This window comes from Hemicordylus capensis, chromosome 1 (genome assembly GCF_027244095.1).
Source record: "Hemicordylus capensis ecotype Gifberg chromosome 1, rHemCap1.1.pri, whole genome shotgun sequence".
In the NCBI taxonomy this organism is placed as follows: domain Eukaryota; kingdom Metazoa; phylum Chordata; class Lepidosauria; order Squamata; family Cordylidae; genus Hemicordylus; species Hemicordylus capensis.
The window spans coordinates 255,136,592-255,149,524 of NC_069657.1; the positions used below are offsets into that span (position 1 = coordinate 255,136,592).

Sequence of the window (12,933 nt, forward strand, 5' to 3'; positions counted from 1 at the left end):
CGCCCCTGCCGCGCTCTCTACGCAGGAACCCTAAGCGAAATGCGGGACTGCTCATTAAACATTATGGCGGAACACGGAAAGCTGGGCTGTCTAGAACTTTCCTACATCTATGAAGACGAGAGAGAGAGAGAGAGAGAGAGAGAGAAGTATAGGGACGCGAATTACTGAGTAGAGGAAAAACATGAAAGAGCGGCTGGTGGAAGTGACGTCCAGCGACAAGTGGCGGCGAGGGATCAGCTGCTAGCTAGCCCCGCCCTTTCCTGTCGGTGCGCGTGGAGCAGGAATGGCTCAGGTGGGAAGCAGCCGCGGCGGCAGCAGCAGCGAAGACCGGCTGGCGTGGCCTCCCGCTGCGATGGAAACGCAGGCCTCGGGTGTAGTTGGGGCTGGCGGCGAAGGCTTCACCAGTGTCCGCAAGCGGAAGAGACGAGCACGGGAGGGTCCCATGGAGACAGAAGGGACCCCGCTGCCTAGGAAACGGCCCGATTTTTCTCCCCTTCGTGGGGAGGCCCTCGGGGTAAGTTATCCCACTTGCTACTGTGAAGGGGAGAACGACAGACTCCTGCTGGGACGACCGAAGGGCTGTCCCGACCCGCTCCAGCAGCCAAGCTAGGCAGGTGTTCATCATCAAGGGGAGGCAACCTTGGCTCTACAGCTGCTGCTGAACTACAACTGCCATGATCCCCAGCTGCAGTCGATTGTGGCTGGGGATGATGGGCTATAGTGAAGAAACAGCTGGAGAACCAAGATTGTCTGCCCCCACTCATAAGTAGAAGCCGCCTAAAGGCCCGGTGGGAAAATGACTTGCCGTTTCGCATCCCCGGTGTGTTCCCCAGACTATGGGATATGTTCTATGGGTTATGTCTGGTTTGTTGCCCAGACTATGGGAAACATCTATATCGGGCAGCAGCAATATAGAAAGAGGCTGAAAGGCATCATCTCACACTGCAATGGAGGAGGTAGTGTATTCTACCAAAGAAAAGCACAGGGCTCTGTGGGTGCCAGAAATCGACACCGACTCAATGGCTTGCTTTACTCGTAAGTAAGGAGCTGCTTCCCAAACTTCTTCTGGCAGTTTAGATGGCTAATTCTGTTGTGCTCAGAAGCTTGTGGATATTTAAACTCCAGGGTATTTGTAGACTGCTCTATGCATACACTTTTGCACATGTGTGTAAACGTTTTGGCTGTCCATTTAAAAGTTTTGTGGGAATGTGGCAAATGCATGCATTGCATAACTATATTGTGGACTGAAAAAGTTGACCTGTTGTATGTATCCTGTAGTTGTGCAATATCATGGAGCACTGCAGCTCCAAAACTTCTTAGGTGTGTGCAACTTTTATTATGCTAGTGCAGTGCTCCACACTATCTTTCAAGTGTAGGACACTTTGGCAAAAAAAACAACACCCACTTCAGTGTGAGGGCCATTTACATGGAGCTGTACTTTGCCTAGGATCCCTTGGTGGGATCCCTTTAAGAGAAAGAAGGTACTCTCAATCTCAAGTCTCGCACACCTTCTAGTAGGAAGGTGTGCATTGCAGCAGCAAATATTTATACACTGCTTTTCAACAAAAGTCCTCAAAGTGTTTTACATGGGAAAATAATTAAAGATGGCTCCCTGTTCCAAAGGGCTCACAATCTAGAAAGAAACATAGACACCAGCAGCAGCCACTAGAGGGATGCTTTGCTAGGGTTGAATAGGAGCAGTTGCTCTTCTTCTGCTAAATATAAGAAAATCACCACTTTAAAAGTCCTCCTTTGCTCAGTTAGCAGGGGTTGCACGGAACTAGGGTTCCCAACATTCCATTGCCTGAACAAGGGACACAAGTAAGTGTGTGTGTGTGGTGGGGGTGGGGTGGAAGCCTAAGTAGCAGTGCATTTGTAACAACAACAAAACAGCACAAGCCCCATGATTTCACAAAGCTTCTTGTTCACAAGAACCATCCCACATAAGAAAAGCCCTGCTGGATCAGGCCCAAGGCCTATCTAGTCCACCATCCTGTTTCACCAGATGCCTCTGGGAAGCCCACAGGCAAGAGCTGAGGGCATGCTCGCCTCCTACTGTTACTCACCTGCAACACTTAGATATGGAGCAAGTGCCAGGTGGAAAATCCCCCAGATTTACACGCACCCCTGCCCCTCCATCTCACCATCTGCCAGAAGTTGTGAGTCAGCAGGAGTCTGTGGGTCTATTTACATCTGACAAGTAAATGATTAGCAAGATGTAAATAAACCTAGTCAATTGACCCTGTAAGTTTGCAGAGCAACTGGGGATTCTTTGAGGAACTTTGTTTCTTTCACATTATAACATGGCTTTCACTCCGACTTCAAAGGGCTCAGTGTAAATGCATTAAGGGATGAGGGAGAGCCCCAGGCTCTTCCAATAATACCGGGAAAGCAGCAGCAAATAGTAGGGGACAAGTGATATTCGCTTGAGATACAGGACTTCCTGTATAATACGGGACTGTTGGCAACACTATATGGATCACTGGTTGAAACGACACTCCCCAATGCTCTTTGCAAGTCTTCCAAGATAGTGCTGGGCTTGAGGACTTGGTCTCCCTTAAAGAAGCCCCCTGCCACTAGGCATAGTGCAGCACTGCACAGTGGAAATGATCACCTCTGTGTAGTGCAGTGCAGTGATTTTGGTTTGGCAATTAGTTGGGGAGCCGCCACTGGTTCATGGATCCTGCAGTGAAAAACACAGCACTAGCTCAGCTCTGTTCTGGCTGTTGTCCCTTGTTGCATCCTTACTCAGAAACATAGGATTTATGATCACAGCCTTCATCCTTGGATAAATTCAGTCTACTTCTCCTCCTGCTGTCATTTTGTGGGTGGAATCCTGGCTGAAATTGCTTTTCTGAAGTCTAAAGCATAGAGTGGATGAATAATTGTCAGACTTGAATGTGGTTGAAAGCAGGGAAGTGATGGGGTTTGCCCCCTTTATCGAAGTTTAAATCACAAGGCCCTGTTTCTCAGATCCACTTTATCTTTCTGAAAAAACCCTGTTCAGGACAGAACTGTTTTGAAGTGTTTGCTATATATAATGTGTAGGATGAAACTCAAACGTCCTATTGAAAACTAGGTCTTGGCAACAACAAATGTTACTTCTAAGCTAAAAACTTTTTTTAAAGGAATGTTTTGTTGTCCTATAATGCCAAAAGGTTGATTTAATGACATTTATGTGTCCCATGCTGTCTTGAATATTTTTGATAGTAAATATTTGACTAACTTAATATTCAAATACCAAGACAGTACATAGGAACACAGTAATTTGTTTCTGATGCAAAATGACTTTTCTACTCAGGGTGGAAAAGATGAAATGAGAAAAATTCCTGTACCAGCAAACAGATATACACCTTTGAAAGAGAACTGGATGAAAATTTTTACACCTATTGTAGAACACTTGCAGCTTCAAATTAGGTTCAACTTAAAAACAAGGAATGTAGAGATAAAGGTGAGTTATACTATCTATTCTGTGAAAAAGATTGGCAACTTTTAATTTTATTTCTGTATCAGTTATTTGGTTTGGCTGGGGTGGCAGCATTAGGAATGTTCTCTGACTGAGGCCATCCAAATCATCTGAATGATGGGTATCCTATCTAGCTGATGGTCAAGGTAGTGTGCTGTTTCATTGCTTGAACAATCATTGAGGACTGTAGAGGAGTTCCCTACAAAGTGTATTAAAATTTTGTTGACTCTCTTAAATTCAAAGGGTGGACCTAACAGATGTCAGTTTAGATCAGAAGTACTTTCAGACCTGTAACTGCCTTGCCTTTTTAATTCTGGGCAGTATGGGCATTCAGAGCATTTGTAAGGGTAAACATAATGGGTAGCATCCCAACTAAATTAATTTGATTTATAGTTTTAAATTTTTTAATGTTTTTAATGCTTTTAATTATAAACTGCCCAGAGATGCAAGGTTGGGGCGGTATAGAAATATTTTAAATAAATAAACTAGTACTCGTGAAACTCTGCTAGTGTAAAAAGGGAGGGGTAACTTTCACCCCCCCTTTTTTCCCCCTTACCTCTGTCTGCAGCCCCTTGTGCTCCCTAAAAATAAGTTCCTGAGGACTGCAGGACCTTCAGAAAAAGATTTTCAGGGGATACAGGGGCTGTAGTGGGAAGGGGAGATGGGTGAAAAGTGCCCCACACACACACCCTGTGTGAGCGGAAGAGTTTTGTTTGCACAAGTACTAATCTGGATGCGGTTTAATTCAGCTATTAACATTTAAGTCAGAATATGCTTGTGCAAAAGGCAGGCACTGGCAGCAGCAACAATGCTTACAGTAGCACCTGGTGTTAATGGAAGCACAGAGGTTAGTGTTCAGTTCTAAATAGCAAGGATATAATAGAGTGGCTTATGACAGATACATGCTGATCTTGTAGGTTATTAGTATGGATGTGCCCGAAAGCGTTCCTCCGTGTTCCGGAGGCGGCGGGGGTGCTCCCTTAAGAGTGAGGGAGGGTGCACTTATCCTTCCTACTGCATTTCTCCCACTGCCGCTCCATTGTATCAAAGCCCCTCGGGGCAGAAGCGTACCTCCCTGCTGCCCCGTTGCTGTCCATGGCCGGAAGTACCGAGCACATGTCCGCCTGTCTGCTGTGCATGCAACAGGCGCATGCACACCCTGTACTAACAGCTGAGGACGGCAATGGGGCAGCAGGGAGGTACGCTGCCGCCCCATGGGGCTTTGATACAATGGAGTGCTGGCGGGGGGAAATGCAGAGGGAGGGGTAAGTGCATCCTCCCCCACCCTTAAGGAAGCACCCCTGCTGCCTCCGAAAGCTGAAATGGCCCTGGTGGCCGAAACGTTTCCGAGGCTTCCATAATGGCCTCTGAAATGTTTTGGGCACATCCTTAGTTATTAGTATGTTGAGTGAATAAGTTTCACCACCCAAATAAGACTTATTTTCTCTTGTAGACTTGTAAAGAAACCAAGGATATAGGTGCTCTGACAAAAGCAGCTGATTTTGTGAAAGCTTTTATACTTGGATTTCAAGTAGAGGTGAGTTTTCACTTGGCCTTGAATTGATCATTAATATGTAAAAAAGAGGCATGTAAGAAATCTGTGTCCGCATTTGTAGAGGCTTTTCCTTAATGACTGGGTTCACACAATCATCAAAATCAAGGTGGGAGGCAAGCTACCCTGGTTTGCATGATCATGTGAACTCACAAAAACCCTCCAGCCCAGCTTGCTCAAAGCAGGGTAACCCAGCTTTCCTACCCCACTTTTAACCAAAGAAGGAGGAGAGGAGAGCTCCTTCGTTAATTCTCTGGTCATTTGAACCCACTTGGCACTTCTACCCAGCTACTGAGACCCAGCAGGCCCTCCCTTGCATGGAAACAATAGAGAACAGTGGTTACAAGGGCTGCCATCCATGGACATGCCACTCTGCCAAGCACACTCTGTGATCCTGTAACTGGAGGCGCTTCAGCAGGGCTGATTCCATCTCCTGCTCCTTCATGGTCAGAGGGCAACTGCTGATGTTGTGAAGCTTTCCAGTGTTCTGGCAGTGCAAAGCATGCTGGGAAGACATTCAGTGCCTTGGAGAGTCCTCCAAGGTAAAGATACATGCTGATGTATCTTCCATGCTTAAAGGTAAAGTGTGCCGTCAAGTCTATTCCAACTCCTGGTGCCCACAGAGCCCTGTGGTTTTCTTTGGTAGAATACAGGAAGAGTTTACCATTGCCGCCTCCTGTGCAGTATGAGATGATGCCTTTCAGCATCTTCCTATATCGCTGCTGCCCAATATAGTAGCAGCGGGGATTTGGACCGGCAACCTTCTGCTTGTTAGTCAAGCATTTCCCCACTGTGCCACTTAAGGTGGCTTTCAGCTCCCAATTTCAACAATGCACTCCATGCCTGGTTTGTGTTTTCTTGGGTTTGCTGACCCAAATGGAGGTTCTGGTCATGTGCTGCTTATGGAGTAGGAGCTTTCCAACCCACCCACCCTCAAAAGATTGTGTGAACAGGCCTATTGTCTTCTGGATAGTTGGCTGTATGATGATCTGTCACTAAAATGCAAAATTTGACTGTATTCTAGGTTTCATAGCTTTGCATACACTGAAATGAGCACAAGTTGATGTGCAGAAATTCTGCATGTGCTAAAACATTAAATACACTAGTGTTTTGTAATATTAGCTCATGGGTAAAATTATTTTTTATTTGTAAACTAGTCTATAAAGAACTGAAGAGATATACAGATTCCTTCTGTTTCTTCAAAATGCCTTCTAATCAAATAGGAATACAGACATACTAGTGGATACTCAGCACTATGCCACAGCAGGGCCAGTGTTGACAAACAAAATGTACCATACAGAAAGTGCTAATGAATAAACTTCTTGCTTCTGGAAGTTGTATTTTTAAAAGCTATAGGATTATGTGATTGTGATTATGTTAATATATACTTTTGTTATGAAAAGGTATGACTTCCATTATCTTAACATTCTAGGATGCACTTGCTCTCATCAGATTAGATGACCTCTTCCTAGAATCTTTTGAAGTAACAGATGGTGAGTATTCCATAATCACATTTGGGCTGTCAAGTTATAAAAAATTCAGTATAGATATACATACTTTTTGGATATTGAAGTCAATATAAATGCAAAAAAACACTCTTCATTGTTAGGAATAACTTTTCCTAACACTTCATTTTTTGTTACAACAGCAGACTATAAACAAGATTACTTAAAGAAATGTATCCTTAATTTGCATTCTCACTGACTGCATGTTGCCTTTTGGATCACTGCATTAAAATCTGTCCCCTTTGACCCATCAGTTAGAACTTTGCCAAATAAAGCCAGTCTTATTTTGGAATAGGCTTTTGTTGGTATTTAAAGCTGTGAAACTTTGTTAAACAAAATAAAGATTATATACTTTTTTGTATAATCTTGTATAAAACGTATACTCAAATAACCCTTTATCATTGGGAAATCTAATCATGTGAACTGGATTTGCAGAAGATCCAATATCAAGGGCACCCAGACCATTCACTGGACCTAGAATAAGCATGTTTGGGGGTTGGCTATAAGCATATGCAGTAATATATTAAATTAATTTTTATTCTTCAGTTAAACCTTTAAAAGGAGATCATCTCTCTAGAGCAATAGGAAGAATTGCTGGGAAAGGTGGAAAAACAAAATTCACTATTGAAAATGTGACAAGGACACGGATAGTTCTTGCAGATTCGTAAGTATTTCACATTTTTGCTTGAGTGACGTAAACATTTTGGTATATTAAGATAAAGGCCAGCTTGCAATCTAACATTTTCTGGCTTTGGACAACCTTTTTAAAGTTTTTGTGCTATCTTTTTTACTACAATATAGTCTGGATTTTTCTGAACAAGTTTCTATATATTTTGGATCCTGACCTTAGAGCTCTGGAAAAGTTTTTATATTGATGATTCACCTCCATGGAATATGTCCATGTGGAAGCACTTGCATGTTCACTTTGAAAGGTTCTGTCCCAAAGCACAGAATGTTAGAAGTGACCAAAGTGAATGGAATATTGTGTTTTGGTACACCAGTGTTGTGACCTTCATAAATCAGTAACTGATTGCTGGAGACATTACAGTCTGTCACTTAATACAGATTATTTTGTGTTACAAAGCAGTGTAGGGAGGCTGGTGGCGGCCCGTGTGCAGCCGTTGCTGTGGCCCCTTGGCCCCACCCCTGATGTCAGACACAGGGGCGTGGTCTCCTTTAAGGCAGGGAGAGTCACTCTGGCCATGCAGCCAATGCAGCGAGGACCAGTTTCAGTTCCAAATGGGGTTGTGCGGCCCTGTTTGGGACCGAAATAACGCACCCCACATCTGATGTCTGATGTGAGGAGTGTGATTTGTGGCGGCATGGGTTCTCTGAACTTGTTTGCCCAACGGTAGCTCCGCCCGTTACAAACAACAGTGTGTAAATTTACAGTAAATAAATACGGCGATACATGCAACATTAGTGGGCAGCAGGTGGAGTCTATAGCTCTAATGTCAGAGTGACTGCCAATATTTCTACATGTGGCCTTGTATTTAAGTGTTTAATTGTAGAATGGCTTTTAAGCAAACAGCTGTATTCTAGTTAAGAGCAAAGCGGTACTCTATTATACAGTAGTATTTGAAGAGGTAAGTGGAAAATGTATTAGCCCCAATTTAGATGGAATCTTGAGCTACCAAATGTGCTGTGGCAAATGGCACAGGAGTTACCATGCAGTGCAGCAAAGTGGATATGCAATGAAATAGATGAGGGTACTATAGCTGCTTCTAAAGCTTGCAGTTTGTAAAGGTGTAAAACTTAGCCAGTTCCAAACAAGATACTTGGGTTCTTGGAACGGTGCTGGTTCCAGACAAGATACTTGGGTTCTTTGGCAGCTCAGTAAGAGGAAATGTTTTGATGTTTTACTGTCTTCTTAAATACCATACATTTAATGTGTAAACTTATTATTACAGGAAGGTTCATATTTTAGGGTCTTTCCAAAATATTAAAATGGCACGAACAGCAATTTGCAACCTCATCTTAGGTAAGCCTGGTTTAACAGATATTTGAATGTCAAGTGCCCTGCTCTATTTTCATGGCTGTAATGGTTTTGTTTCTTGTGATAGCTCTTGATATACTGGTATATTCTAGTAACTTGTTACTGGGAATGATCACATAAGGCTTTGAAAATGGGAGGGCTGTAAAACCAAATCAAATCATTAGAGTGACTTTTCAGATCTGGGACCGATTTAGACAAGTAGTATGGCCAAAGACCTTTGTATGGACTGTACTACTCAGCATAAAAAGGATTTCTAAATTAGTAAGTAACCCCACACTATGCAGTGGTAGAGGCTTGTTTCTCCAGCTGTTGTTGCGCTATAAGTCCCATCAACCCCAGCCTATCCCTGCTACAGGGACATGTCTGTATCAAGTCACACTTCCTTTAGACAGTTTAAGTTACAGTTAAAATGAATGGTACAACTCCACATTGCTGCTGCTGCTGCTGCTACTACTACTACTACTACTACTATATTTTTATACTGCTTGTCAGTACTGCCAAATTAATAACCTAAAAACACAACATACAATTGGGGCAGTAGAGATGTTCGCCCCTCCTTTTTTTTTTTTTGCTGCCTTACTCCGTTTCTGTGATTGCTGCTCTTGTTCAGTTGTAATTTAGCCACCTTGAGTCTGTAGGAAAAGGTGGGCTGGACATTTTTGAATTGAAGAGTCCTCCCACAGCTTTATTGATGCACATTTTGAGTACTGTGTTCAGTTCTGGTCACTATCTCAAAGGGGGCATTATAGAACTGGAAAAGGTGCAGAAGAGGACAACCAAGATGATCAGGGGCCTGAAGCACCTTCCTTATGAGGCAAGGCTACAACACCTGGGGCTCTTAGTTTGGGGAAAAGACTACCAAGGGGAGACAAGAGGTGAATAAAATCATGCATGGTATGGAATGGATAGAGGCACATTTTCTCTCAACACTTTTTTGTAGTAGAAAATGAGATCTGTATCTAACACTACATCATCCTGTGGCAGTATGTCTGAATCAAAGGTCTAGCTGTTTTTCTCGCTACAAGCGAATGTCACTATAAAATTCTATCAGTGGTACTTACTACCCTCCTATTGGGCAAAGACTTGTAACAGATAGCAAAGCTGTTGAAAGTGTTTGGGCTCCAATACTTATTCTCTACATTGGTGGTGGTGCTGTAAGGAAATCAAACTTTTTGGAAATTAGTAGTTGGTAAGAGCAGCAAAAAAAAAATTAGATAGTTGCCGACACACTAAGTTGCAGAGCAATCCCATTGAAATTAATGGGACATGTTAGTTAATATCATTTCATTGGGATTACTTTGTGGTGGAGGGCTGCAAGCATGAATTGCCCCCCCTTTGCTGATATCTTGGTTTGTATTTGATTGGGTGACTACATGTATGCACTGCTGTAAGATATTCCCCTTAGGGAATGGGGCTGTAGATCAGCAGTAGAGCATCTGCTTGCATGCAGAAGGTTGCAGGTTCAATCCCCAGAATCTCCAGGTAGGCTGGGAAAGGCTCTTGCCTGAAACCTTTGAGAGCTGCTGCCAGGCAGTGTAGAGAGTACTGAGCTAGTCCAATGGTCTCAGTATATGGCAACTTTATACGTTGTCAGCCGTTCAAAGCAGATTTTTTCTGGCCCTGTAATCCATATGCATCACAGCCAGTTCCTTCTGACAGCATAGTCATTGTAGTGTGGCAAACCTGCCATCAAAAGTAGAGTACGTGCTATTTTTTCTAGCTACTAGAACAAGCTAGAGTCACTGCTGTCTTGGTTTCTGGCATTGCAAGACCCTTGTGCTTCAACACTATATTGAGTAAGATGTTCAACAGTCATGATCAGTAACACCTAATACTAAATTTCAGTACCAACGGTACTAACCTATTGCTTTCTTCTACAGGAAGTCCTCCATCGAAGGTTTATGGCAATATTAGAGCAGTGGCCAGCAGAGCAGCTGAACGGTTTTAAGACCAAGAATTCTAATTTGGAAATCGGTTTCTACACAAGACAGAGGAAGTGACTTGTATACGGAAGCAAAGCCGCAATAATAAACTGAGAACTTTGTGCAGAGAAGAGCTTCTGTAGCAGTGTTCAGTCACGCACTGCCTGATCTTTGGGCATATTTAAGAACCTAAAATAAATAGCACATCCTGTGTTAGCTAACCTAATGTGTTTGAAATTTTGTACAGCAGAGTTCCCAACTCAGCATTGACCAATAGGTTGCCACTCACCAGAATCCCGGGCCCTCTGATCAGCAGTGTGTGTAGGACAAAATGGGTAGCAGCCAGAGTTGCACATGCAGAACTGCTCCCGCGAGGCAGGAAGGAGTGACTTCTACTAATCCTGCCCCTTTCCTCTGTAGCCTCCAGAAATTCTCCTCCTGAGGCTTCCCAGTTTTCAAACATTTTCAGGGGACTAGAGGAAAAGAGGATTAACTCCTTGTGCAAACTGAAGAATTCTACTTATATAGCTCTTAGGTCTGGATGCTATCCAACATAAGATGCCTGCCTATTAATGCAAAATCACCATCAGTAGATATCCTTCAAATGACAAACACTGCACGAGATACTATATTCCCTCCACAAAACCTCTGACTAGGATAGAGTGAGCATATGGAACTAGTTAGATACTGTAAATGCTTCCTTGCTATAGTCAAGAGTTCAATAACATTTTCAAACAAGTGTTTTACTGATTTGATATACTGCTGTGCCTGTGGGTGTTAACTGGCACATCTAAATCTCTGCTTCAGGGTTTTTCAACGTTGGGTCCCCAGATGTTATTGGACTTCAACTCCCATTATCCCCAGCAGCCTTTGGTTGGGGATTATGGGAGTTGAAATCCAATAACATCTGGGACCCAATGTTGAGAATCCCTGCTCTACTTCACTCTAGCTGTTGAGGAAGTGGTTTTCAGCCAAGGTAAACAGGCTTTGGCTTGAATTAGTTGAACTCCAACCACAGGTATTTGTTCTTATTGCTTACCTGTAAGATACTTGGAGAAGAGGAAAAAGCAACAGAATATATTGTACCACATCCGTTCATCTGTCAGCAGCAAGAGTCTTTTTCATTACTGTAGGCAGGGAATGCACAAGTTGAAAAAATGTGGGAAGCCCAGCTGCTGTATTGCTTCATAGTTCTTGAGACTTCAGTAGCCATAACTTAAATCCATGTCCTGCTTGAGAAGCTTGGATATATTATGGCTGCTACCTAATTTTACACTTTTATACAATACAGACCCTTGATAAAGAAGCTGCCACAATCATTTTGTAATAGAAACTATACTGGTTACAGCAAGGTAACATACTATAGGAGTGAGGAACATACTGGAACTAAGAAGCCAAAAAGGTAACATGAATTTATACCACTTCTACATGAATTGGAATCTTTAAGTAAAACAATTACTTTTGTTGAAGAACCACCACTGCATTATACTTTTGGGGAAATAACCAATTCAAGAGGAGAGGAGAGGAGAGCTGGTTTTGTGGTAGCAAGCATGACTTGTCCCCATAGCTAAGTAGGGTCTGCCCTGGTTGCATAGGAATGGGAGACTTGATGTGTGAGCACTGCAAGATATTCCCCTCAGGGGATGAAGCCACTCTGGGAAGAGCAGAAGGTTTCAAGTTCCATCCCTGGAAGCTTCTCCAAGATAGGGCTGAGAGAGATTCCTGCCTGCAACCTTGGAGAAGCCGCTGCCAGTCTGTGAAGACAATACTGAGCTAGATAGACCAATGGTCTGACTCTGTATATGGCAGTTTCCTATGTTCCAAAAGGGATAAGTGTTCATCTCTGCTATTTTATACTGCATTTTCTTCACTAAAAGAATATGTAGTGTTCACTCTTGTAAAAAATAACTATTGTACAACATATTGGGGGGAGTGGAACACTGCACCACCACAGTGTTGGGGTCTAAATGACTAATGCTTTGAAAAACCAAGCCACCATCATAGCTATCTGATACAGCAGTTAAGATATGTACAATATTTTATTCAGCATCTGAGTTGAAAAGGTTTTGGTTTTGAGCCAATACGGCCTTTTGGCTAAGAAAGCATTCTCTATTAAGATCTTGTATGTTAAATCTGAGTCCATCCACTAAGTAGAGCCAGTGTGGTGTAGTGGTTATAGAGTGCTGCACTAGGACCAGGGAGACCCGAATTCATATTTCCATTCAGCCATGATACTTGCTGGGTGACTCTGGGCCAGTCACTTCTCTCTCAGCCTAACCTACTTCACAGGGTTGTTGTGAAAGAGAAACTCAAGTATGTAGTACACCACTCTGGACTCCTTGGAGGAAGAGTGGGATATAAATGTAAAAATAATAAGTATAACTCATTTGATCTCACTATTTGATAAGTAACTTGATTTTTTAGAAACTTAAGGTCAACTCCACCATGGTGCTAGATGGTCAACTTCCTATCAAAAGTTGGGTTGCTTCTTT

General features: G+C 43.0%; 1 protein-coding gene across 2 annotated transcripts; it reads left to right on the plus strand.

Moving 5' to 3' along the window:
• Window positions 1-131: 131 nt before the first annotated feature.
• On the plus strand, window positions 132-10,662 carry PNO1 (partner of NOB1 homolog). 2 transcript variants are annotated; one of them, XM_053284493.1, is made up of 7 exons: window positions 132-514; window positions 3,302-3,451; window positions 4,920-5,003; window positions 6,451-6,511; window positions 7,070-7,187; window positions 8,434-8,504; window positions 10,400-10,662. In XM_053284493.1, the coding sequence occupies exons 1-7, from the start codon at window positions 284-286 to the stop codon at window positions 10,465-10,467; spliced, it is 783 nt and encodes a 260-aa protein (XP_053140468.1). In that variant the 5' UTR covers window positions 132-283; the 3' UTR covers window positions 10,468-10,662. The 2 variants fall into 2 exon arrangements, with proteins under 2 accessions (XP_053140468.1, XP_053140469.1); XM_053284494.1 differs by lacking the exon at window positions 8,434-8,504.
• The last annotated feature ends 2,271 nt before the right edge of the window (window positions 10,663-12,933 follow it).

Excerpts from the sequence above, each read along its gene's own strand:
- PNO1 (XM_053284493.1), top strand. The coding sequence starts at position 284 with ATGGCTCAGGTGGGAAGCAGCCGCGGCGGCAGCAGCAGCGAAGACCGG. Across the intron at positions 515-3,301 it reads TTCGTGGGGAGGCCCTCGGG|GGTGGAAAAGATGAAATGAG; the intron begins GTAAGTTATCCC and ends TTTTCTACTCAG. Across the intron at positions 8,505-10,399 it reads AATTTGCAACCTCATCTTAG|GAAGTCCTCCATCGAAGGTT; the intron begins GTAAGCCTGGTT and ends TTTCTTCTACAG.